The 24,947-nt window shown below is 38.8% G+C and overlaps 3 protein-coding genes across 4 annotated transcripts in view; 2 read left to right on the top strand and 1 right to left on the bottom strand.

Moving 5' to 3' along the window:
• Positions 1-5,102, bottom strand: part of ramp1 (receptor activity modifying protein 1) — a 67,084-nt gene extending 61,982 nt beyond the window's left edge. Inside the window, exon 1 of one of the 2 annotated variants that reach the window (XM_062432297.1) lies at positions 4,582-5,102. In XM_062432297.1, the coding sequence (XP_062288281.1) occupies positions 4,582-4,639 (58 nt within the window). In that variant the 5' untranslated portion in view covers positions 4,640-5,102. The remainder of the gene's footprint in view (positions 1-4,581) is intronic. The other variant, XM_062432296.1, reaches the window with a different exon arrangement.
• A 4,516-nt stretch (positions 5,103-9,618) lies between these two features.
• On the top strand, positions 9,619-18,521 carry LOC133992637 (uncharacterized). The gene is made up of 12 exons (XM_062431323.1): positions 9,619-9,819; positions 10,508-10,702; positions 11,428-11,588; positions 11,902-12,017; positions 13,130-13,314; positions 14,534-14,594; positions 15,940-16,027; positions 16,717-16,839; positions 17,384-17,538; positions 17,853-17,887; positions 17,998-18,378; positions 18,477-18,521. Exons 1-12 carry the CDS (start codon positions 9,619-9,621, stop codon positions 18,519-18,521), a joined length of 1,746 nt encoding a protein of 581 aa, XP_062287307.1.
• Positions 18,413-24,650, top strand: map3k19 (mitogen-activated protein kinase kinase kinase 19). The gene is made up of 6 exons (XM_062431456.1): positions 18,413-20,340; positions 20,653-20,757; positions 21,361-21,599; positions 21,751-22,003; positions 22,114-22,322; positions 22,507-24,650. The coding sequence occupies exons 1-6, from the start codon at positions 18,649-18,651 to the stop codon at positions 22,637-22,639; spliced, it is 2,631 nt and encodes an 876-aa protein (XP_062287440.1). The 5' UTR covers positions 18,413-18,648; the 3' UTR covers positions 22,640-24,650.
• Positions 24,651-24,947: the final 297 nt, after the last annotated feature.

Here is a 24,947-nt window from a genome sequence, read left to right as displayed (position 1 = left end):
CATTTCTCCTGTCTATGAAGTGTTTCCTACTGTAGAAGAAGTAGCTCATAGTGATGAACCCACAAATAATTTTCACCTAACTCTACTGTTTCCCTCAGATCTGCAAAGCTTTAGGCATCTTTCAGCTCAGTGTTTTGGTTTAATGTCCCACAACTTTACTGTTTTGGTTCACTCTTACTGCTCTCATCAGCTTTGTTTTCAGCAAAAAAGCTATAAAAATCCTCCATATGCTACCTGTCCAGTACCAAATGACAGGAATACAACATTAGTGATTAGCTAATGAACATAGTTCAATAGTTAGCAGCCAGATACTTCCCTCAAGAGTTAGTAGAGCCCAAAAACGAGCTGGTTCTCCACCAGTCCTTCGAACAACAATGGGATCGATTGTTTATGTAACTGCACAAAAAACAACATATATGCATGTTCAAGAAATCAGGTGACATTATTATAGAAAGACAAATTCCACATAGGGAAGAGTTTGCAGTGGATAGATGGGTCAACAACGCATCTGACTTTAACACAGCAGATTGTTGTTTGTTTCCTGTTTTCAACCATAAGTCAAATATTGCCTTTTTAAACCATGACTGTTCCCTAACCTTAAGAATGTGGTCGATATTGTAACCCAAACCACAACATTTCCCAAACCTTAAAAAAAGTACTTATTTTAACCCAAACCATGATCTTTTAGAATAAGAAGGCAACAGCCCACACTTGTTATGTGGAGAGCCACTAAACATTGCCCCATGACCCACTTTGAACCTCACACTTTAGATTCAGTACATTGTGCCTACCATTATAATTGCTTAAAGGATTTCTCTCGTTCCAGTGAAACTGTCAGAATTACCAGATGTTTTCCTCTGACTCGCTCTTCCAAGTGTTTCCCTTTTGTCATTTCACCACCGTCTGAGTCGATTGTGTGTGATATTATTTCGAATCAATTCAAATTGAATCATGAGATGTCAGATGAAAGACGATCATGTCAGGGGAAGATGATAAAAGTGTCTCTGTGTCAGTCTCTTCACATCAATGGGAGAGACTGTTTCCCCTTTTTCCATTCTGTATTCTGTCAAAAAACCACCAGAGAAAATTAAAAATTGCTTCTGTCATGGCACAGATGATTCTAAGGACTTCAATAGAAGAGGTTATTTTGATTCGGATAGGTTATGTGCTCTATAAGGTATGCAGTCCGTATTTAAAAGTGGCTGTAACGCTGACTGAGTTAAAGTAGACAGATACAGTAAATGAACTTCCTGAATTATCAGAGGTCTTGGGAAATAAAATCCTTCCTTTTCAAAAAGTGCTTTTTTTAGAGCACAACTTTGAAAACTCCATAGTTTTAAATGGGAATGTGTTGAGGTTAGATGGGTAATGAGGCAACCTGGTGCTGCTGTGATGAGTCATAACTTTCTCTTTCCATAAATATAGAACACCTACATGAAGCCTTTGTAAGTGGAAACAAAGGGCAAAGAGCAGAGGAAGCTTGAACACTTTTGTCGGAGAGCATCACAGTGTGCATGCTTTGTGTTTCTAGTGTATGTGTATTTCAGTTGTACAGATACCACATGTTCTTGATAGTATTCGTTTTATTTCTCATGAACATTGAGTAGTCTAATAGAGGTGTAATTATTAATAAAACAATCAAAATGTAGGTCACAAGTACATTTTGTAGGTCTCTACAGTGTTGAATGCTCAGTTTGGGGTGAGGGGATTAAGTTTGCATTACAGTTCAGTGAGGGGTAAAGCATTTGGTGGTTAGTGTTAGGGGTTAAGGAATTAACCAAAGTCACCTGAATTCCTTTACAAGTCTAAAATGACAAGGACTGTGAGAAATAGAGAACAGAGAGACAGATTAGAGACGGAAAATCAGACTGGGTCTCTTCACTTAGACTTTCTAACTTCAACTCACGTACCGATCAGATGAGTGGGCCTATCATACATTTTGTATTAGTGGGAATGTATTATGAAGGAAATTGAAAAAGTGACACATGGGATGAAATCCTTTTTGAGAAAAATGTTCAGTATTCTGTCGAGTTCTCATTGCAGTAGTTATTAAATGTGTTGCATTTGAAGATCTCGCAGGGCCCTCTCAAATATGCACAACATTAAATGGTTCTTTGGATTAAAGCACCATTATTAAAAACAGTGCCTTTAAATTAATCGTTTTTAAATCAAAATTGTGATTTGTAGTGCAAATGGTAAATGTTTCTCTATTATTTACAACGCACGACTATACCATAATAACTACTCATGTCTGATTAATATGTGCTCATAATCTATGAATGTGTAAATATTATGACTTTCAAAAGTTTAACTGCTGGACACAAGATGTCTCGTACTTCACTGAACAGTCTGTTCTCATTGTATGTATACTGGAGGCTTCAAATTTCCACATCACACTTGTATCGACTGCATACTGGCACTTGATTGGCTATAAACTTGTTGTGATGTACAAATCATGCTGGTTGGCATACCCCTTAAACTCAGATTTAAGGAGAGCACAGAGAAAAGTTCCACCTTCAGCAGATGAATGTGAAAACAGACTTTGCATCTCTCTGTATTCTGCACATATTTCATTCAGCATGTGAAGCTCAAACATCTAAGGAACAAGAAGAAAAACACATTTTTGACTGGAGGGGGACTTTAAAGATTAGTCAATCTCCACCACGAGTTACTCTCGTGGGAAACACATCACCAGCAGTTCTATGCTGACAACTGCAAACAGCAGTTCATTTTCTATTCCTTTTTTAAATGTTGTTTTCTAGATTGAGAGAAGAATGTGTATAATATAACCAATAACTCCAGACTTGATGTTTTAGCATATGAAAGCAAACATATCACACACATTCTCCTAGGCTTGCAGCTAATAATGGTTTTTTTTTGTTTTTTTTACAATCCTTCCAACCGAAAAACTTGCAAAATAGGAAAAGCTGGGTATTGTCAAGCTTAACAATGGTGTGAGAAAACATGTGAGGGGATGACTGCACTAAGTGAGCTGGTGTGTATTGAGAAGAAAGACAGACTGAGCACTGACCCTTGAGGAACCTCTGTGGATAAGCCTTATAGTTTGGACACTTTGCCCCTCCAAGATACTGTAAAAGATCTTCCTGAGAGGTAGGACATCAACCAGTGGAAAGCAGATTCTAAATGTGTCTTATTTTGAACACCCACCATGGTCTTGTCACTGAGGAGACATGATTTGTGCTTTAGGGCGTTCAGTTTTGTTTTTTTCCATTAAGAAAATGTTTTAAGCCAAAATTAGTATTACCACAATTAACCGTAGACTGTAAATGAACTGTGCTACCAAAGTTAGTGGCTAGCATTAGGGGTCACCTCCACCCTGTTGTCCAAATCTGGTCACTTCTGGCTACAAAAAATCCAAGATGGCGATGGTCAAAATGCTGAATTCAAGCCTTCATAATGGGAGTCCACAAACCAACGGGTAACGTAATGGTAGCTATGCCCATAACTTTTTTTTTTTTTTACTCTTCACAGTATATGTTCTAAGGTGGGTGTTAGTGTTTCATCAGTTGAGTACTTAGAAAAAAAATCTTGTTTTTTTTCCACAAAAAACTATAATTACCACATTAAAATCCTAAAAATAACATATAGTTACTCCTTCTTCCTCATTAGAAATTCCAGTCTTTAATATTGTACCCAGATTCATACTTTCAAACTAGTTGCAGTGTCACAATCATGCTCATAGGCCCACCCATAAAAAACTGATTTAAGACAAGCACATAGAAACGTTCCCCCTTCAGCAGATGAATTTGAAAAAAGCCTTTTAGTGTCAAACTCTGCACATCCACCATTCTTCACATTCTTCAGCATTACAAGAAGAAAAACACATTTGTGAGTGGAGGGGACTTTAAAGAGCTTTTTAAAATGTCTATTAATCTGCAGTATATTCTATTTAAAACAGTTATCCACTAAGTAATACAATGTTACACATCCCTGTTTGTCTTGACTGAAACAATTCAAAAGGAATCAAAGGCTTTTTTAGAAATCTTGACATAATTATTTAGATCCACTGAGTCTTCATAAAAGAAACAAGTTTAAAAAGTGTGCCAATCAGCTGAAGTCTCCCTCACACTCTCACCTGATTGTGGCCATTTGCACCCTAAACAAATACTACTTTCCAGCTGCTCTTCTGCTACAGTTTAAACAAAGATTATAATGTTTACACTATACACACAGACCTGCAAGTTACTAAAAAGTAATTTTCATATCCCGATTCCTCACGAACCTACAAGTCAAGTTATGAATCCAATAATGATTAAGTCGGTAAATACAATTAAGCCTACATTAATTACTTCACATTAGTTTTGTTGTTGTTGTTTTTTACACCTGCTAAAATTGACACATCTGAGTTCAAATAAAAGCATGAACAAGCTGTGGATTTCCCACTCTTCCGCTCTGGATGTGAATGAGAGCTGAACACATTTTTTAAAGCTTCCATAAACAAAACAAGTGCACTCTTTGGTGATTTATCTATCATTTCCAGTGGTACATAACATTTTAGCCAAACTACCCTTTATATTTTCATTACACGCGTCAATGCAGCAACTATGTTTTGGGACTCACCTATTATCAGCCACAGGAGCGTGTGTTTCTGCAGAGCTGCGCCGGTCTGCGATCTCATCCTGTCTCTCTCAAAAGGATCCACTGACTGAAGTAAAAACTCAAAGAGTAATAGGTGACATCATAAGTGACAGCTGGTGGAGAAATCCATGTAATGTGACCGTCCGGTAAGTCACAACAGAAGCCTCTGCTGGATCACCTTGCGCAAAACTGCTCGGGGGGTAGAGGGGGAGGGAGCCAAGAGTCGTCCGTGTCCCCGCTTTGCCTCAACTCCCCAGAATCTTCCTGTCACCGATCCTCTGTCATCCAGACATGACACATATTGTCTCGTAAAGTTGTGGCTATCTTCCCTGCCGGCAGCCTGGAGGTTTGGGGAAATCCGGTGCGTGCGTTTTGTGGAGTGTGCAGTATTGGAAACTGTGCTGTACTGTGCGCAACGGGACGCACCAGCCTGGGACCGGTGGAGCTGAGAAGCTGTGTGAGCGCTCTCCGCCTCTCTCTCTCTCGGGAAGACACGACTGTGTAGGAGCGGAGGGGACACTGGGGTAACCCAAACATAGCTATTACAGCGCAGGGAGGGGAAGTGGGGGTAATTTGGATGAGGGAGGAGGCAGTGGACTCCTTATGGTAGGTTTTCCATTGGCTAATCAGATACCTATCGACGGCCAAAACAGTGTATGACAATAAACTTTAAACAAAGTTATTTAGTTGTTTAAATTAAATGTAATGCCAGAAATTGCTATGCAACGATTTATAATACAATAAGGGTCAAAGAACAACGCTAATGATTGTGATATTTAGGAAGAGTTGTGGCCATCGTAGATAAAATCACTGTATAGTAATAAAGTAGTTAGTCTATACTTTGAGAAATATTAGCCCATATATGAAGGAACAAACGGTTCCACAACTCTCCATAAATTAGGCCACTTGTTTAAAAGTAGTGTACCACTTTAGAGGAAACATAATTTCCTTGTAGGCTAATGTTAAGGCTGAAGAGCTCAACATCTTCGAGGTGTGACGGTGGAAAGGGAGCGTGTTTGGTGTGGATCTCGGGACAGGTGCAGTGTGCATATTCTGCTATGATTAGGCTGGAGGGCTCCGAGCTGTGAGACATTGCCATCTAGTGGTCATGAGGAGACTTACAGCGCGAGTTTATATAAAGTTGATTGCATGAACCTTAAAAAGTTTACCAAGCAAGTACAGTCTGTTTGTTTGTTTACCAAATTCCAAATGTTCATGTATATCTTCATATATGATGATGGATCATTCTATTTAGTAGACTAAAGGCACAATAACTTTGTAAAATTGTTTAATATTTGTATGTTCTGACATTTTGTCAGCCTTAAACAAACTTTGCCTGACATATTTAGGGTCTTTGGACACTTTGGGATCTCCAGTCAAAATAGGTTATGTGATATGGAGTTGTTGTTTTTTTTGTCTGCACAGCACGAAGTGTACTGACTGCAGGTCAGAGGGGATCAAAATGTTAAAGATAAAAGTTGGCGGAAACAACAGCAAGTGGCATGAATTTAATATTAACTTTGCTTTTGTGGATCGTTACAGAGATAATCTGGACAGATGGAGACCTACTGTGGTGCTTTGAATAAAATTTGATCATTTATTTAGTATGATCCCCATTAGGTAGCAACTATTCTCCTATGTGGGTGGACAAATCTCCTTTGTCCACCCACATATTAGAGTCTCTAGAGATGAATACACAGACTGAATGATGAATGTCAACACTATATTTAATAATATGCTACAATCCAACAAAAACAAGCATGTTTGATGTTAAGAAAACAATTCTTACTTAATACTGTATTTTATTGTATTAAAATCAATCTAAATGAATTTGGAATTTTTCATCTTTTAGTTCAAAAGCTAATCTAGCTGGAAATATTGACACATGATGTGCTGTGTGAAGTGTTTAAAATGTGTCCCTGTGGCAGCAATTCTCTTTGAACCCAATTTGAAAGGGCACATTCACATTTATGAAAAGGCCTAAAAATGACTCATCTACGTGGGTAGATTAGTTGGGACTATAGCTTCAGCTGAATCTTTGTTGACTTATGTTCTCCTCTGCCAAATACTTTTGTGTGGCCTTGTGATGTTACATCAGAGTATCACAAAAAGTCACAAATAAGGTCAGTCAGGAGGATCACTGGTGAGAGGAACTGAACAGAGTATTACAGATAGTCAACTAAACAGCCAGTGGTAGTTTTAACAACAGAGAATGCTTTAAATGTGAAATACAATCCATAGAAACTAAAGACAACTCGGATTGATCTGTGTGGCTAAAAAAGTCTTGAAAGGTGCAGAAAAACAGAAGGCCTACCACAAATGTATGTCCTCAAAAATGTTTCCTCCTTTGTTAATGATGAGGATGCAAGAGGATCAGGGATCTGAATCTGAATGTTTTACCATGTGTATTACATGAATTAATTCTTACAGTGTAGTACAATTTATCTCGATTTCTTTGGTACATTTCATGAAACATTTTAGAAATCCTCAGCATTTCCCAAAACAGCTCATATGTGCAGCACAATACTGTAGTTAAACTTCAAAAGGCTTTAACTCACCCAAAACCTTTGATTCATATTGCAAAACTGAGTTTAAATTACATAAGCAACCATCCTCTGTATTCTTCTGCTATTACATCATCACAAGCAGCATCCATTACAGCAATCAAAGACATTTGATTTTGTTGTCAATGATCGTATGCTTCACACCTCCACTTTACACCTCCGTCTCCCTGCATCCAGTGTTCATCTGAGCAGGCGTCTCTATGTTCACAAACTGTAATAACTCTGTTACCCTCAAGCTCTATAAATGTATTTTAAAGTAATCTTACTCATGACTTACACCTGTAAGCTACCTGGACAGCACGTGCCATTGGTTGATCTAAGACGAGATAAATTCCCCATTCGTAAGTGAAGTTCGAGTTTTACCTGACAATCAGTTTAGCAGGTTTACAAACACTCAATATCAATGCAATTTATGAAACAATGTGCTTGGCAGATTTTGACACATAGATGGACTATTCTGTATGTGGTTACATCTTTTTGAGAGAAAAACTATTCAATTTGACAAGAAACTAACTATTTTGATCACAAAGACATATACAACCAATAATTGTTAAAAATTGTAGACAATTGTCACAATCATTTGCCTAAAATGTAAAACATTTACAGATGGTAACAAAGAAAGAGAAATGCTCTTTCCTTTGTGCAAAAGTAATGTTACTGTCATTTGAGAATTGAGCCAAAGCAACTGAGAAAACTTAAATTAAAACTACAAAATAATACAAGCAAATCAATTTTTGGAATGTATGTTATTATATATGATAAGAGATGACAAATGTAGGGAAAGGCAGACCCACAATCTCACCCTTATCTCAAACCAAAGGTTTGAAGAGGAGATGAAACAGAAAGATAAGTAAAGCAAGTCCTATAAAGAGAGAGTGGTCCCATAAGAGCATGGCTGGGATGTAGAAAGTATCAAAAAAGGAAATTATGCAAACAAAAAAACATCAAGGAGAAAATACTGGTTAGCTCTGATGTAAAAGAACTCAGCAAAAAAGAAGGAGGTGAAATAAAGAGCTGTGAAGTGCTGGAATAAGGAATAAGATTGTTATAAAGTGTAAAGCAACATTTGAGTGAAGAACATCAACAAGATTATTATCCACCATCAGGTTTGAGTCATTGTTCTCTTGTTTTGACGTTAACATAGATTATAATGACAGAACAGACTTGTGGAGACTATTTGTCAATTCACCATTTGATCATTTCACAGATTTACAAGATACCTGAATTAATGCCTGATTTTCTATACACTTTTATCTCTAAGGATGTCTAGAATGTCTCATTATAGCCTTCTTTTACAGTGAATGATATAAAAGAAGACCTGAATTAAAACCTAATTTTACAGAAGCAAGACATTTTATGTGGCAATAAGGCAGCCACATTTCTCTAAGAGTAACTGCACTCAGGGAAGTAATCTTACTTGTGTTGCCAATTAGTTCTGTCTTATCTTTTGCTTTTCCTCCACCTGTGAAGCAGTGACGTCATGCTAAACTGCATCACAGGTGGGTGGGATCAACTGACTACAAACAAACAAAAAGAAAGTATCTGGAAATCAGCATGAAGTTCCTTTAAAAATCTATTATATTCACAAGTGTAAAGGTTACTACGGGTACGCAAAGTATTTCATGCCAACCCCCATCAAGTTCACTCCACAAACTATTGATACTGCAGTATAATGTTGGCAAAACATTAATGTTTGAGCCCCCCCTCTGTCTTAATGTGTCAAGGCAACAGGCAGCCTGCTGGCATTTAAAAACCTGCCTGTCTGTCTGACCGTCTCCAAGGTAACCAAGTGTAAACGTACAGCAGGAGGCGTGCAGGGGAGAAAAAGAAGAAAGGAGAGGAAACACTAAAGTGGAGAGTCTGTTGAAAAGGATCTAAAGTTTGCTTGTTTGCTTGCTTGTTGAGACTTATGGCTGGATTTGTGAATCAAATGAAATGACACCACCACAGTAAGTAAAGATTAATTCATGTCAACATTGTTTTGCAATTTATTGTTTTTAGTCTTATTCTAAAGCTGCTGACAATCACCAATCAAGCGGGTTAAACTCTTGAATTCAATGTGCACAAAATTCCTTCATGTCCTCTAAAAGGCAGTTTTTAAAACCTCTTCACTGTTGCTCTGTTAGTGTTTTCATACTTAACACCAGAAGAAGTTCAACCCTTAAAAAAATCATGGCTATCTTGCATACACATGTAGCCTACATGAGCTCCTGTGCACACACACACACTAATTTAATGCATAATGATGTACATTACAATGAATCACGAACAGTAATGTGACACGATAATTACTGTCACGCCCTCTGTGTTGTCTCTGCGGGGTCCAGGCGATCATTAGAGACTTGCATCACCTCACTAACATCACACAAACAAACATACAGACTACCTGAGACACTAAGTTGTTAGAACTTCATCTCTTCTCTGACTATAGTTCACACGGATCTGAAAGACAATCATGGAGAGAAATGAGAAGAGACAGAGAAGTTGGAAGAGCATTGGTGAGATGCTGCAAATAGAGCAGGAGGAAGAAAATGAGGTGGTGAGCCTGGGACAAGAGGTGGAGGATGAAGAGGAGCTGGAGATCTCCAACACTGAGGATGAGGAGGAGCAAGGATGGACTCCCCTTATTCATGCCTGTTATAAGGGCGAGACTGAGGTAAGTTATGTACTGTATGTGTGTGTGTGTGTGTGTGTGTATGTGTGTGTGTGTGTGTGTGTGTGTGTGTGCGTGTGTGTGTGTGTGTGTGTGTGTGTGTGTGTGTGTGTGTCTGTGCGTGTCTGTGTGTGTGTGTGTGTGACAGAGAAAGCTTAGGATGGAGGTGTGATGTTTGTGAAATAATTGTTCAGCGTTCTCTTTAACCTATCTGTTATTGTTTACCGGTAAAACCCTGCAGGTGAGCTGAGGTTTGGGTGCGTGGGTGGAGGGGGGCAAAACAATTCTCATATGAGAGGCTGTATTTTTCCTGCCAGTAACAATGACATGTGTTTATGTGCATGGGAGCTCAACGTGAATACTGCTCTTTATGTAACTCCCTCTGCATCCTCTCGGGGAGCCTTTTTTCAAAACAAGCAGATGACTTACTGGTGGGAGTCCTCAGGGGAGATGCCCCCCATGAGTCCCTGTGTAGTTAAATAAATCACAGTAAAACTTCCACATCCTCAAAGTATCCTAGAAACTCTGAACTACTTCTGCTAAAGAGTAATAGTAAAAATGAACACAGTTATTTTATTGGTGTTTAATTTATATTTTACCTCATGTAGTGTAATTTAACTCACTTCTACATTTAAATCTCTAAATCTACGTATGACAAGTCTGGTCATTTTCTCTTTTGTTTCATTGACAGGTGGTACAGCAGTTGCTGAGGAGCGGGTCTGATGTGACCCTGTGTAACAGCAGCCAGCAGACAGCGCTCCATTTAAGCCCTACAGAGCTCCTGGAAAAAGTGTTGGGGTGGATTTCGAGGCCTCATCTGCATCCCCAAGCACAGCTGCTGCAGGCTGCCTGGCAGGGAGACCTGCACTCCTTACAGCACCTGCTGGTAAGACTTCCACACAGACTGACAACAAAGATGTTATATTAATAAAACACAATTATTCAGTTTAAATGTGTGGAAACCATTCAGATCGGTTCATCATTTTTTATCTAAAACCTCCAAATGACAGCAGTAGTAGGATGTTTTCATTGTGTTTGGCCCAAATACAGATTTTTCATTTGGACCCTTGACTGAAAAAATGCACAAACCTTTAAAATAGTTTTTAAAAAACCTGAATTTATTAATGTAATAATAATATTACCAGCTCACAGGCTTTATGAAGTGGTTGTTTGGCAAAAACAACAACATTAAACTTATTCCTGATTAATGGCTGGAGTCATATTACTTCTGTCTATACAAAATGTTTAAAATAAAACTGCATTAAACATGAATTAATTTTCTCAGATAGAAAAGCCACATTTCTAAATTAAACATAGTCATGCATTAAATTGGGTGTTAACTTATTTCTTCTCAAAACATTATTAGTTAGTATGTAATTAATTTAATCTAGAAAATAAACAGATTATTATTACTTTAGGAAAGTTAAAGTTAATTTGCATATTGTGTAAAACAGAGTACAAGAGGAAATCTGTGTCTGTTGCACCTGTGTCTGTCTCTTTCTAAATGATTGACAGAGTGTGTCATGTATATGTTTGTAATGTGTGTGTGTGTTTGTGTGTGTGTGTGTTTGTGTGTGTGTGTGTTTGTGTCTGTCTGCCCTCATGTATCAGGTTCAGACAGACGAGGTGGATGTGAATGTACCTAATAGCGACGGCGTGACATCTGTGATGCTTGCTGTCAGAGACATTGACCTGTTCGAGGGCATGGCGACCCTGTTGCCATGGGAATACAGACCAGTGGAAGTGATCAAGGAACTGCTGAGAGTTTTAGCGTAAGAAAAACACACATTCATTATGGGATACATACAGACGAGGAAATGCATGTACATGTACATGTACACAAGCTTTTCTTTCTCTACAACAGTTGCCAGTTTTCTCTTAGTTGTAGGAACTTGAATTAAAATACTAAAGAGAAAAAAAGTCTACTTAGTGCCCAAACAAAGCTTGAAGTGCATGCTTTGACAGAAAGTAATACATTTTTGCCGAGATTAACAAACCAAAAGTAAATGTATATGACACAGGAACACATTTTATGTTTAAAGTAAAAAAACATTTGTTCCGTTTGTCTTTCAACTTCTTGATCAGTGATCTGCGGGTTCGAGACGACAGCGGTTGTTCTGCTCTTCACTACGCTGCTAACATCAACAGCCCTCTGAAGGAGGAGATCATTCACATGATGCTTGAGGTCCTAAATCACACAGGTACACACACACACAGCATATGTAAATTAACATTATTCAGAGGACTTAAGGCTTTTTTAGTTGACAATTGAAAGTTCCTGGAAAATTCATTCAGATCTTAATTCTGTGCATGTGATCTGCTTTGGGAAAAGGGAAAAGGATTATCCAGTTATTTGCCCATTCTTATGTTTTTCTCACAATAATAAGAAATAATCTGATTATGATGATTATGCAGTCAACAATAAGTTTCTGTAAAATAAAAAGCACACAAGCTGCCACTACAACACTTTTTTTACCACAAGCTTTTGTGCTCAGTTGAATGCTTTTCTATACAGATTCACACACAACTGCATGGTCTTAATATAAAACATAGAAACTGAGAGAAACATAAAAGTGATGGGTTGCCTTGAACACATCCTTCACCTAATCTGTTTTATGTTAATTATCTTTGGTGTTGTTGCCTGCATATTGGACTGAATTAGAAAATGGAAGTGGTGTCACATCTGTTCACTTCCTCATGTTGTCTGTTTCACTTTGGTTACTGATTCCTTGATCGGTCACTTATTAAACCGGGTGCTGAATGAGAATTATCCATGTAAAAAATAAATGCACAAGTACCCACCTCTAAACATCCTGTTCATGACTATGTGTATGCACACACACTTTTTTTTCTCTCTTTCACAAGCATACACACAAACACAGCATTCTGAGTTCATTCATAATCCTGTTTTTCACAGTAAAACCTTTGCAGTTGGACTGAAAGCCTGCACTTATGTGGGAGTTATGTATAAGAAAGGCTTGTTTGTGTATATGTGAGCCACCACAGTCCTGAGTGCCTTCATGGGTGAGTTGCAGTTTGTATCAAGCATAGAAACACAGGAACAAGGTGACACGTAGAAGACGGAGAAATAGAGATGAAAAAATAGAGAAAGGTACAATAGACTTTTTTCTTTTTTTTTTTACTGCTTTTGACTTACTCCCCACCTTGTGTAAACAGCTCAAGGTGCAGCAATGTGCACCCTGCACACCCAAACAAATTTGAAGTTTTTAAATGCCTGACCTGCTCTGTTCTTGGCTGTCGTGAAAGAGTGTTTGATTTTTTTTAACTTAAAATCAGTTTTGTGTTTGTGCAGATGCCACCTTGGTGTCACCCCTGGCACTGGACAAATACTCTTTTTGCCAAGAGCTGGACTCAGAGCTTGGAGATTTGGACTTAGAGTTGGACCTTGAGAGTCTTTATACTGATCAGTCGACAGCAGTCTCCCCGACTCAGACACCAATCCATCACCACCGGGTTTTGCTGTACAGCCACAGTGGGGTAAGTGACATTTCATGGTAAACAGCAAATCATTCTTGAGGAAAATGCTTGAAAATGTCACTTCTATATCAAGATGTCAAGGCTCCTGTCTGTGTGGTTCAGCTTTGGGAGAGAGGATGCTTGTCCACAGTAATATACTGAACTGAACTGTCCAGATTTGGATCTGCATTTTAGTGCCTTAAAATAAGCCTTCAAATCTCTTCAATGATTTGAATGTTTCAAACTATTTAGTTAATTCCACACATCTACAGATTACACTGCATTGACTCAACGAAGGAGGACGAAGGGCTTTTAATTTGTGCTGTACTCAAGTGTGTGTGTGAGCGCACACTCTTGATTAACTGGTCTGTGTGGTTCACTGATAGGCACAAAGTGGCTGAGGCTCTCAAGTAGCCACAATTAACAGACACACATAAAAAAAACTGGCAGTGAGTGGTCACTAAGAAGACAAATATGTGGAAGCAGTAACTGGTTGTTTAGATGTGTGTGCTTGTGTGTGTGTGTGTGTGAGAGAGAGAGGGGGGGGGCATGGAGGAGGGGCGCTCTGTGTAGTTGACACTGCCATACTATCATATTGGGTGTCCCTAAAGAAGGAGCAGACAAGCAGGCAGCTGGTTTGCTGGAGATGAACAGCAGGTGGTTTACGGGGAAAAGCTGTAGAGCTGTAGTATATACTGTATGTGTACATTTACAGTGCTAAAACTAGAAACAATAATCCTGATACCAAGGGTTTATATGAAATACATCAAAATCATTAATTGTTATATATATTATTTTGTTAGTTATATATTAGATTTGTATTTATAAAAACTGAGCTATATCTAAGGCTTTGCTTCTGTACCTGTACAAAAGATGCCATTAGTTGATTTAACATATTCATAAAACTGAACAATTGTTAAATTAAATGCATGTCCTGTTTTTTGGTTTCTTTTTTAAAGATCTCCCCTTGATGCTGCATTCTGGAGAAGCTTTAATAAAACATTTATTGAAACATCATAAACATTTTTTATATTAATTTTATATTAATTAACTCATAGTCTAAATATATATACATATATCATTTTTATTTCTTCAAATATTCCTTTAAACAACTTACACAACATCCACACAAAAAAGCAAAGTCCAAAGACAGAAATTTCTGTATGTTGTCTACTAGCCACAGCTTTTGGAGACATGTTTTTCAGGGGTTATAAGCTTTGTTTACTGTTGTCCCTTGCAGGAAGCGCTAGAGTCTCCAGGGAGTCTTGCTCAATCTGACCATCATAAAGACCTTAACCAAGGTATGTTTTCTCATTTTTTATTTTATTATATTTTTTGGTCTCATGCCAAACATTTAGCCAATCACATGTGGGATTACAAGACACCACTACTTTACAAAACATGCATCTATCATCTAACATATATATAAAATATATACAGAAGCATGTGGACAAAGAAAAAAAAACACAAATGAAACTAAACAAAAATCCCAAATGAATTAAGGACTCTTTCTTGGACTATTGGGGTTTAGTGGAATAAGCCGTGGACTGTCGATGTTTGAAATTGGAGCAATGTTTTTCTTTGTGCCTTTGCTCCAAGAGGACAAAAGGGATAAAGGACACACAACATTAATCAGCAATAAAATACCCCCTGGTGTTTCATTTATTCTTAAGGTGATATATGTGTCTGGGACGCCAGCTAACTACTTTAAACAGATTAGAGTTTTTAGGCAGTGACAAAGAAAAACTGGTCAGCATCCCAAATAGGCTAACAGATAAAATCACCTTCTAAAGGGAGGGGAGTGAGGGAGGCGTTACTGGGTGGTAGGAATGATGTTGGGAGGGAGGGGTCTCACTCACTCACAATACGACCTCTCAGCTGAGAGAAACCTGCCTGCTCGTTTTTACCTCAGTCTCAACAGCATGGTTTAGACACTCAGAGAGAAACAGACAGAATGTGAGAGATAAGTCAAAAAAAGCAAAAATATTTGTTTCGTTGAGGGATGGAGATACAGAAAATACAGAAAGCAAAGACAGAATAGAGGTGTAATCATTAGTACTTAAAGTAATTTAAAGTGGTGTTGATATGGGAGCAGAGTGGACACACAGGCTCAAAAAAGGTAATGGCCATTGTTTTCTCTATGATGTCATTATATTTTATATAACAACACATGTGTTATCTATGGGTAGTATTGTAGTATTGCTGTTCTCATTAATAAGAGTTTTAATGACCAAAACATGAAATGCATATTTGTTCTCATCAATAGTTAAGAGCTCAGTCTGATGTTAGAATTTGGGTTTGAAATCTAGAAATACACTCTGCATACAGTTTACTGTCAGGTGTTTCATAAAGATGATAAATCTCCAAGTAACATTGTTCTTTAGTACTGATGGACTCAAGGACCATAAAACCACTCCAGAAACCACTTTAATCAGTTTTCCTGTAGTGCTATGTACTTTATATTTATTTATTAGTTGATTTTTAGTTTAATTGATAGATTTTTACCTTTTTAAACAGATATTTTGAATGTGGACAGTGATGTTTTATTTAGTCACAAATATGGGTCGTCTAATAGGGAACACTGGAAAAAGGGATTGTTGGGTGTAACTGTGTGTGTGGGTGTGTGTGTGTTTGTGTTTTGAGCAGATAAGGGGATCCCCCTGTATTTCCAAAACGCCATGGAAACACTGACAGACCTCAGGCAAGCTTACCGGGATGCAGGGACGGGAAGCAGGTGGGTGAAGTCTCACTTTTGAATGTGTATCAGTGTAGCTTTTAAAAAAAAATCAATTAGAAGATGGTGGAGCTTCAAGTATTATTTAGCTTTGCTGACACGTGAAAACATCTACATCTGTTCATACGTAACTACAAACACCAACATATGTGCGTACAGTTAACACCCCCCCTCCCCAACACACAGTCACTTGTATACACAGTACACACTGACCAGGCTAGTCAACAACTTCCTCTTGCTTTTACACCAACAGTAGAAGAGTGTCCTCTCCGGTTACACTCACAGATCTGTATGCAGACACCTGCCACTGTGTCCAGAGGACAACCTGTTCTACCTGAACAGGCTACAAACAGAGAGACAGGGGGAGAGAGGGGTTTGGTGAATCAACCCATTGTCTGATATGTGGAACTCTCACCACTGAATCAAATCCAAGGAGAATAAAGGTCTTTGAGCAGGTCTCTAATTTCATAGCATTACTGTCTAGAAATAGGGATAAATGAAGGGAAAATGAGGCTTGCGGCTTTATGTTCACTGCAGCACAAAGCAATACAACTCATCAAAACCAATTTCTTGTTACTGTATTATTGTTAATAAGACAACAAGCTTCCTTAAGTATTTGTACTCTCTTCCTCTATAAAACAGGATTAGCCATATAAGTATTCTGTGTTTTCCCCTCTTCTCATTATCAGAGGAGGCTTGTCTCTGCCGAGCCTGGGCCACACCACCAGACGCTGGGGCCATGTGGATCCTCCTTCCTCATCTGGCTTGCTGACAATGCGGAGCCCCTGCCTGCCTGTACCTCCTACACACAGGTATATACTGTAGCTAGACTCAGCTTTTAGCTTTTATGAGTACTGCCTTTAAAAAGCTTCCTGTGTTTTAGCAAAGAGAACTTTATTTAGGAAAGCCAAATAAATAGCAGACATTTACACAAGGATGGAGTGAAAAACACTGCTGTGTGGTTGGTGAAAATTAAACATCGAATGAAATTGACTAAAAGAAGAATGTGGTTTTTCTCTTAGTATTTACCTTTGCAGCACTCTTTTTTGATTCTCTCTCTGAACCACATTCTGTGGACCTGATCCAGGATTTCAAGCTTAATGCCACGTCCCCACCACTTTGAATTACTGTGGCTATAGACTATGACACAAGTCATTATTCTTCCAAAGCAAATATAAAAGTATTAATATTTGATCAACAATATAAAAGCAGCTACATTATATGCATTAGGTGCTGTAGGGCAGTGAAAATCTTATTTATCCCTTTATCCCTATATTTATCCCTTAAACAAAACACAACACAGCTATGGCACTTACACACAATCATTAAGCTCTTATTCTAATTTGTCCCAAACAGGCAGAGAAAAAGAAGTGTGTTTGCTGCATCTTCATCCTCCTCAAGACTGCTGTCTGTGGCTGAGCCCACCAAGCTCAGCCAATCAGCTCCCAGCATCATGGAACCGCTACAGTGTCCGACCACTATGATCCAGGCCGGGACACATATCCAGAGCCGTATGTACTTCATGAATACAGCTAAAAATGCACAAACCTTAATATAAGATCAGCCTTGTTATTATATCTTAGTCTCATTTAGAGTTTTTATTTGACCCAAAGATCAGAAGAGGAGTAAAGTTTTATTTCAGTCTTATGTTAGATATTTTAAAAAGGCATGATAGATTATAACATGAAATAGTAATAAATAAAATGAATGTGGTATGAATACTGAATACTGACCTAATATATTTTATATCAGGCAAGCCAAAATAATTAAGTTTGCTGATGATACTTGTTTGTAATTTTAAATGTATATTCTTGTCTGTCTGCAGGGCACGGTTCTCATGAAACTATTAATCAGCAAAAGGTGGGTTTAGACCAAAAGACATCCTTTTATTAAGTTCAGCTATTTTTTTTCATATATCACATTCTTTGTACTAAATAACAAATTGCTGTCAATATCACTATTTTCTGCAGCTCTCACAGGGTCTTTTGCCGGCTCTGCACCCCAATGCTCTTCCCCGCACACCCAAACTGTTGGCACCCTTGGATGGCAGGCCTACAGGCAGCGCTGCTCTGCCGGTGCTAAAGCACCACATTCCCCTGAAGCCTATCAGCCAGAGCCCTCTTTGCTCCAGGACCTGGCTGAGGAGAGAGAGGCTCTCCTGGGGCAGCCCACGTATTGGCCCTCTCACCACTAAGGGTGGCAGCGAGGAGAGCGGGTCCAGTAGCAGCAGCCAGAGTTCCATCGATCTGGAGGACGAGGATGTGGAAGATGCGAGGGATCTACACGAAAGACCGTCAGAAGACAGCCATCTGAAATTAATTGAGGACAAGTTTTTGAAGAATTCAAAAGATGTGAGCTGCACTGATGCGGACACTGAGTGTGAGAGTGGAAAGAAGGGATATCATTTTAAAGTTCAATCGAAGATCGGTCATATACCACCGATCCGCAGATCAGCACACATCCAGAACGGAGAGCCTATCAGTCACACAAATGATTCGCCCAGCACAGAAGAAGCTATAAATTCACATTGTGATGAGAAAGCCAACAATATTAATTGCACAAAAGAGCCTGTTGACTGTCAATCATTTATAAAATGTAACTATGCAAAACAAGACCATACTATGAATCATACTAAAGACACTGTGAACAATGAAATACCTATCACATCAAAGTCTACGGAGGAAATTGGCCATGAAATTACATTTACTATAAATAATGACCAGGATGATGCTAGTGGATGCACTGCAGGGAATTACAGAAATGAAGTGCAGCATGTAAAACAGGCAGAGAAAACAATGAAGGACATCATTGCCAATAAAACTACAGCAGCACATGATCTCCAGGTAGATAGCCCAATCCTTCATCTTGCTGAGGGTGTAAAGTTAAATACGAGCGATCCTTTGGGGAAATCACTGTTCTGTACTCCAACTGCAAAGCTCGCAATGTTAGACATTGGTCCTAGGAAGGATGAGATGATGGTGAAGGTCTTAAAGCCAGTCTGGAACAAGGGGAGAAGAACCAGCATTAAGTGTGAACCAAGAGCTAATACTCAAACCAACCAGTCCTTCAACATATTAGCACACAAAGACCGAAGCATCCCAAGTAGGAATAGGTCCAAAAACAATCCAAAGTACTCTTCACTTTCCACACAAGTCAAAGATAAAACCAGGAAAAGCTCTGAGCTAATTATTAGCAGAGAGGCCACAGTCACTTCAGCAAAATCAAAGCTTAAATCTGTTAAAGCTGCTCATAGTAACTCTGAAACCCCATCGCCACGAAAGAACGTTATTGATCATCCACAGAGCAAAAAAGCAAATCCGGACAAGATGAATAACAACAGAGCACAACAGCATCCAACAGAAAAGGCGCTAAAGAGCACCCGGCAGTTTAAGAGACCCTGTGTAGCGATGACGCCCAGGTCTAAATCTGCTGTGGACTTCATCACATACAAAGACATGTTTCAGCAGATCCAGAGTAGGGATGAAGGACCAGCTATCTATGAGATGTTTGCTGGTCCAATCTATGATAATCTTCGAGTTTCCAGCTCCTGTGAGAAAACAAAGGACAGACAAGTACAGTCTGCTCCGTCTAGAAAGACACAACAGAACAGCCATATAGTCAAACACCGACCTGTGAAACAAGCGCAGAGTAAGCTGAGAAGAAGCCCAGGGGAGAGAATGGTGGCTTCAGCTAAAAGCAAAGTAAAACCTGTGTCCTCCAGGGTGAAACCTCACCTCACACCTTTATCAAAGAAAGGCCTACACAAAAGGGAGAATGTTCCTAAACTTGAGGCTGAGTTAACTCTCAGTAAAGATGGTGAGATTTGTCATAACAGTGCTGAAGACAATCTGATAACACATGACAATCATGTGTTATCTACCATACAGGAGGCTCTTTCTAGGTATGGGTCAGAAACATTCAAATCTGATGACAAAACATTGACCACGCCTACAACTTCCTATCACGTGGACAATAATAGACGTATGAACATGAAAGAAACAAAAGTGAATTCAGCAGACCAACCGGTTCCTGAGCCTGTGTTTCGTCAAAGCTCCCAACAGCCAAACACTGACATTTGGACCTCTTCTAACAGCAGTCTCTACACCATTATATCACCAGTTTATCAGAAGTTTCTGGATGAGGTGGGGGACGGACCGCTTACAGATGACCTGCTGCAATGTCTGGCTGAGGAGCTGATCTCATTAGATGAGAAAGATGGATTCACAGATCCATGTCCTGAAAACCTGGAACTGAGCAAAGAGGAGTCTGAAAGAGAAGACGATCCTGTATTGGGGAGAAATGCATATCCTGAGGTAAACTTGATATCAAAGTGTTAATTTAAAAAACGTTGTCATCATTACAACTACCTAATGAATGATAACAAAATAAGACGTGATAACACATTTTTAACTCTGCATACTGATGTCTCTGCTCTATAAATCATGTTTTTTTAATATGATTACAAAAATACATAATTCATACAAAAAAATGCATGCCATGTCAACTAAGACATATCCTGAGAAACCAAAAGAATCATAATTTAACTACATCGTAACATGATTCTGAATTTTTATGTACATGTACAACATATTTACAACTCTTTATTTTGTGTTTTTTATTTGCAGGTTACTTCTGTAGACAGCGCAGCTCTGCTTGGCTTTGGGTTGGTTGTAAATGACACCATCTCATGGACAAAGGGTGAAATACTTGGCAGGGGAGCCTATGGGACGGTAAGTATTCTAATTTAGACAAAAAAAATGAATATACTGACAGCAAATATTCTAATAACACATTTAAACTGAAGAAATTATTTCTCTATGCATCTCTTTGCAAGGCTTTATATTGTCCTCGATTTATATGTATTTAACAATTAATTTTTGGGTAATATACAGAACGGGTGGAAATATACTACACATTCTAAGAAAAAAGTGTAAAATAGTTTTTGTCAATTTGCAAACATTTTCAAAAAAATTAGACTGGTAACATTAGCATATAAGGAAGTTTCTACTTATAAATCCAAATATTTACATTCATATTTAAAGTCTGCAAATAACTCTGAAAATGTCCAGGTAATCTGTAGTACATCCCTGGAGAATCCATCACTTGCACCTCCTTCTTTTATCACAAACTTTGCCAATTTTAGGCAATTAGCGAGCGCTGTTCTGTAGGCCAGTTGACTATCAGTCCTACTGTTTAAACCTTTCTTGAGACTTTGGAGAACACTTAGTAACATGCCATTTTCTTATGTATCCCTACAACTATATATTCTAGAGTCAAAGCAGGTAAAGCAACAAGCATAGACTAACCCTGGCAAACTGTTGCCTTCTTACCAGGTGTACTGTGGCCTGACTGGCCAGGGCCAGCTGATAGCTGTGAAGCAGGTGAGCTTAGACGCCTCTGACCCGGAGTCTGCAAAGAGGGAGTACGGTCGTCTGCAGGGGGAAGTGGAGCTCCTTAAAACCCTTAGACACACCAACATTGTGGGCTTCCTGGGGACCTCGCTCTATCAGCATGTGGTTTCCATCTTCATGGAGTACATCCCCGGAGGATCCATTGCTAGCATCCTCCACAGGTTAGCCTGATTCAAGACAAATTGACCATTTATCCAGATTAATCTGTTGAAGAACTGAGCTGTACCAATGCCTCATTTGTGACAAAATATCATAGCAGGAACAAACAATATAACATATTTAACACAAATTTGCCTCTTTTATGGCCCTCAGATTTGGTCCTCTGCCCGAGCGTGTTCTAGCCCTGTACACCCATCAGATCCTGGAAGGAGTGGCCTACCTCCACCTGAATAGGGTGATTCATCGTGACCTGAAAGGAAACAATGTCATGCTGATGCCCACTGGTGTCATCAAGCTCATAGACTTTGGTTGTGCACGCCGCCTCAGCTGCCTAAACCACACTGCAAGCAACAGTGGAGATCTGCTCAAGTCTGTCCACGGCACACCTTACTGGATGGCACCAGAGGTACATATGGAGTTCATTTTAGGGGGTCTTCTTATCTCTTTTAATTACCTAATTTCTATGTTTGACTGAACTTCTCTATTCTGACTGTTATCGTTGTTTCCACTTCTCAGGTTGTAAATGAGACCGGATATGGCAGAAAATCAGATATATGGAGTGTGGGTTGCACAGTGTTTGAGATGGCCACTGGGAAACCACCACTGGCATACATGGACAAGATGGCTGCCTTGTTCTACATTGGGGCTAAAAGAGGGTTGATGCCCTCCCTACCGGACACATTCTCAGATAGTGCCAAGGACTTTGTAAAAGTCTGCTTGACAAGGTGAGTACTTATTATCCTGATCAATTCAAACTAAAATGTGTCTTCTCTAGTTTAATGTATGGTTAATACATTCTACAAACTCACTTTTCCTTTAAATATTTATCTGCTGATGAAAATTAAAAAAATCTAATGTGAATGTGGGGGTAGGTTTCCTAATTTTTCATCTATTTTCTCCCAACTCCAGTGACCAGAGACTACGGCCATCTGTGGGGCAGCTGCTGAAGCACACATTCATCCCCCATCATGAGACTGCAGTGAACTCCTGGGAAACACAGAAAAAGATCTGTTGCAATCACCCAGATGGACTGTGCGGTTAACGGAAGTTACGCCATGAGGGACTCAGCTCAAAGTGACATTTAACGTCTTAATCTAGACCGGTGACTGAAAAGTGACCCTTTGTGACTGACTTTCTGTAACCCTTACTCCCTAGTGATGCAGTAGTGCCTGTTGAGGGAGCACGCAGCACTGAGCTCATGTCCAAGACACTTCTGAACCCAACATGAAGTAAATCAAGTGTGTAAAAAGCTAATATGAGAAGCACTTTAATATATTTCACTTTGTGCATTAATACAACCTACAAAATATGGAGATATATGCCAGATTTTATACTAACTTTTGGTATTTTTTGTAGCTATTTGTGCCAATCTTATATTTTATCACTCCTGGTCTTTGTCCTGTGTAATATACGAGTTGATAGAATCTGCTGATAATGTAGAACACATTTCTATCAATTAAAAGTAATTGTTTATGTCCATAATCTACATATTTCAGTGCTGAGAATGTGAACTACTTCCTTTTGGTCTCTGACATGTTGCAGAGGGATCAGTGTCTTAAATCATATGCGAAGAAGAAATACAGCTGATGAATTATTTTCAAATTACTAGAAGTTACTACAGAGTAACATCTCTTCATATTCAAATTGGCACATCAGTTTCTTTACTGTTAGTATATATCAAGAAGGATAGACGCATAATAAAATGACAGCAACAATCAGAGTTTATACTGTCAGGGTAGTGACAACTTTGAGGTTTATTTTTAATAAGAGGAAAACAAAAAAGGATGTAAAGAGTGGCTTATGCTTTCGTCCACACAACTGCTGTTATTCCGACAGCCCAACTGTGAAATCAGGGTACAAACAAACCAGCCTCGTTAAGCATTTTGCACACTAAAAATAAATGAGTAACCCAATTAAAGAACAGAGTGGACTGGGTCATGTCAAGATTTTAGAACATTACAGTTTTAATGTCGATGCAAAAATGTGTTAAGTCAACGTAACTTCAACCAACTGGACGAGGAAGTGAGTGAAAACAAAAAAATCTATGGGGGATGTCAACACTGTGGATACCTCCAATATATATCCAGCAGGTCGTCTTGCATATGGCCTATTAGTCACTGTTCTGAGAAGTCTTTCTGCGACTAGAACTGAGGGAACAAGTGTTTCATTATTCTGAATAGTACCCTGTTAATGGTTGATTGAATAATTACATGTATCCCCTTTACCACCTGATGTCTAAAAGGGCTAGTGTCATGTTGTGAATCTACGTCCAATGCACTTCAAAGTAAAAAGGGTTATGTAAACTTTAATATCACACTACTATAACTGTCTTTGTCAGGTTTTTTGTCTTCTTTTCTTGAGGCACAACCTTTGGCATTCTGCTTAAAGGTCTACTAAGAGGTCCAAAAAAAACAAAAACAATTTTTGGTGGAAATCATATCGTTTTGATAAAGTGTAGAGTAGGTTTTGGATGTGCCCGTGTTGCTGAGGGCATCGACTGACGTTTCCTGTGATGGAAAAGTTCAGCGCAGCACCCTCTGTAGGAAGGCTGTAAGAAGCACACACCAACTGGAATGCTGCAATCATTCACCCATGATGATGCCCAACAAGTTGATCAACAAAATAAGTACTTTATAGGTTTTATAGTTATTTTGTCATACTTACAAGCAGCTCCAAACCTGAGTAGTCATGGTATAGCTTTTTTTTTTCTTTAAACATACAAAAACGTATGTACATTTATCTTCACTTTCTGTAAACAGCAAGTGTGTTCTCCTTTTAAATCCCTTTGATGATTGAAACATGCAAATCTTACGCACAGTATTTTAAGTATAAAAAGAAATCAAGACAAGAAAGTAATTGAGGAGATGAAAATTTACACCTTAAAAAAAAAAAAAAAAATGCATCCATCAACAGTGCTTAAATGGAATGCCAGCAAACATAACTTTTACTCATCTCCATCTGGCCACTGGCTTCCTCCATACAATCGCAGAAATGTGATTCGATTTTTGGAAAAAAAAAAAAAAAGAAAAAAATAGAGGAAGAAACTGAAGAAAGACATGGAATATACACTATATTCCAATGCCTTTTTATAGTACTTGTAATACTTATGTTTTCTCATATGGACATCTGAAATGCAGGGAAGGATTTCCCCTACGATGTGAATACACACTCATACCCTCCCTACCAAGCACACGCGCGCGCGCACACACGCGCGCACACACACACACACACACACACACACACACACACACACACACACACACACACACATTCTTAGACCCATTTGAGGAGAGAGGAGAACCAAGCAGCAATTTGACACCAACAAAAAGATGGGACTGAGCATCACAGCC

Source organism: Scomber scombrus, chromosome 13 (genome assembly GCF_963691925.1).
Source record: "Scomber scombrus chromosome 13, fScoSco1.1, whole genome shotgun sequence".
NCBI lineage: Eukaryota > Metazoa > Chordata > Actinopteri > Scombriformes > Scombridae > Scomber > Scomber scombrus.
This window is presented reverse-complemented; position numbering and strand designations above follow the sequence as displayed.

Excerpts from the sequence above, each read along its gene's own strand:
- map3k19 (XM_062431456.1), top strand. The coding sequence starts at position 18,649 with ATGAATCATACTAAAGACACTGTGAACAATGAAATACCTATCACATCA. Across the intron at positions 20,341-20,652 it reads GGAGAAATGCATATCCTGAG|GTTACTTCTGTAGACAGCGC; the intron begins GTAAACTTGATA and ends TTTTATTTGCAG. Across the intron at positions 22,004-22,113 it reads CTTACTGGATGGCACCAGAG|GTTGTAAATGAGACCGGATA; the intron begins GTACATATGGAG and ends TCCACTTCTCAG.
- LOC133992637 (XM_062431323.1), top strand. The coding sequence starts at position 9,619 with ATGGAGAGAAATGAGAAGAGACAGAGAAGTTGGAAGAGCATTGGTGAG. Across the intron at positions 10,703-11,427 it reads ACTCCTTACAGCACCTGCTG|GTTCAGACAGACGAGGTGGA; the intron begins GTAAGACTTCCA and ends CTCATGTATCAG. Across the intron at positions 14,595-15,939 it reads TCATAAAGACCTTAACCAAG|ATAAGGGGATCCCCCTGTAT; the intron begins GTATGTTTTCTC and ends TGTTTTGAGCAG.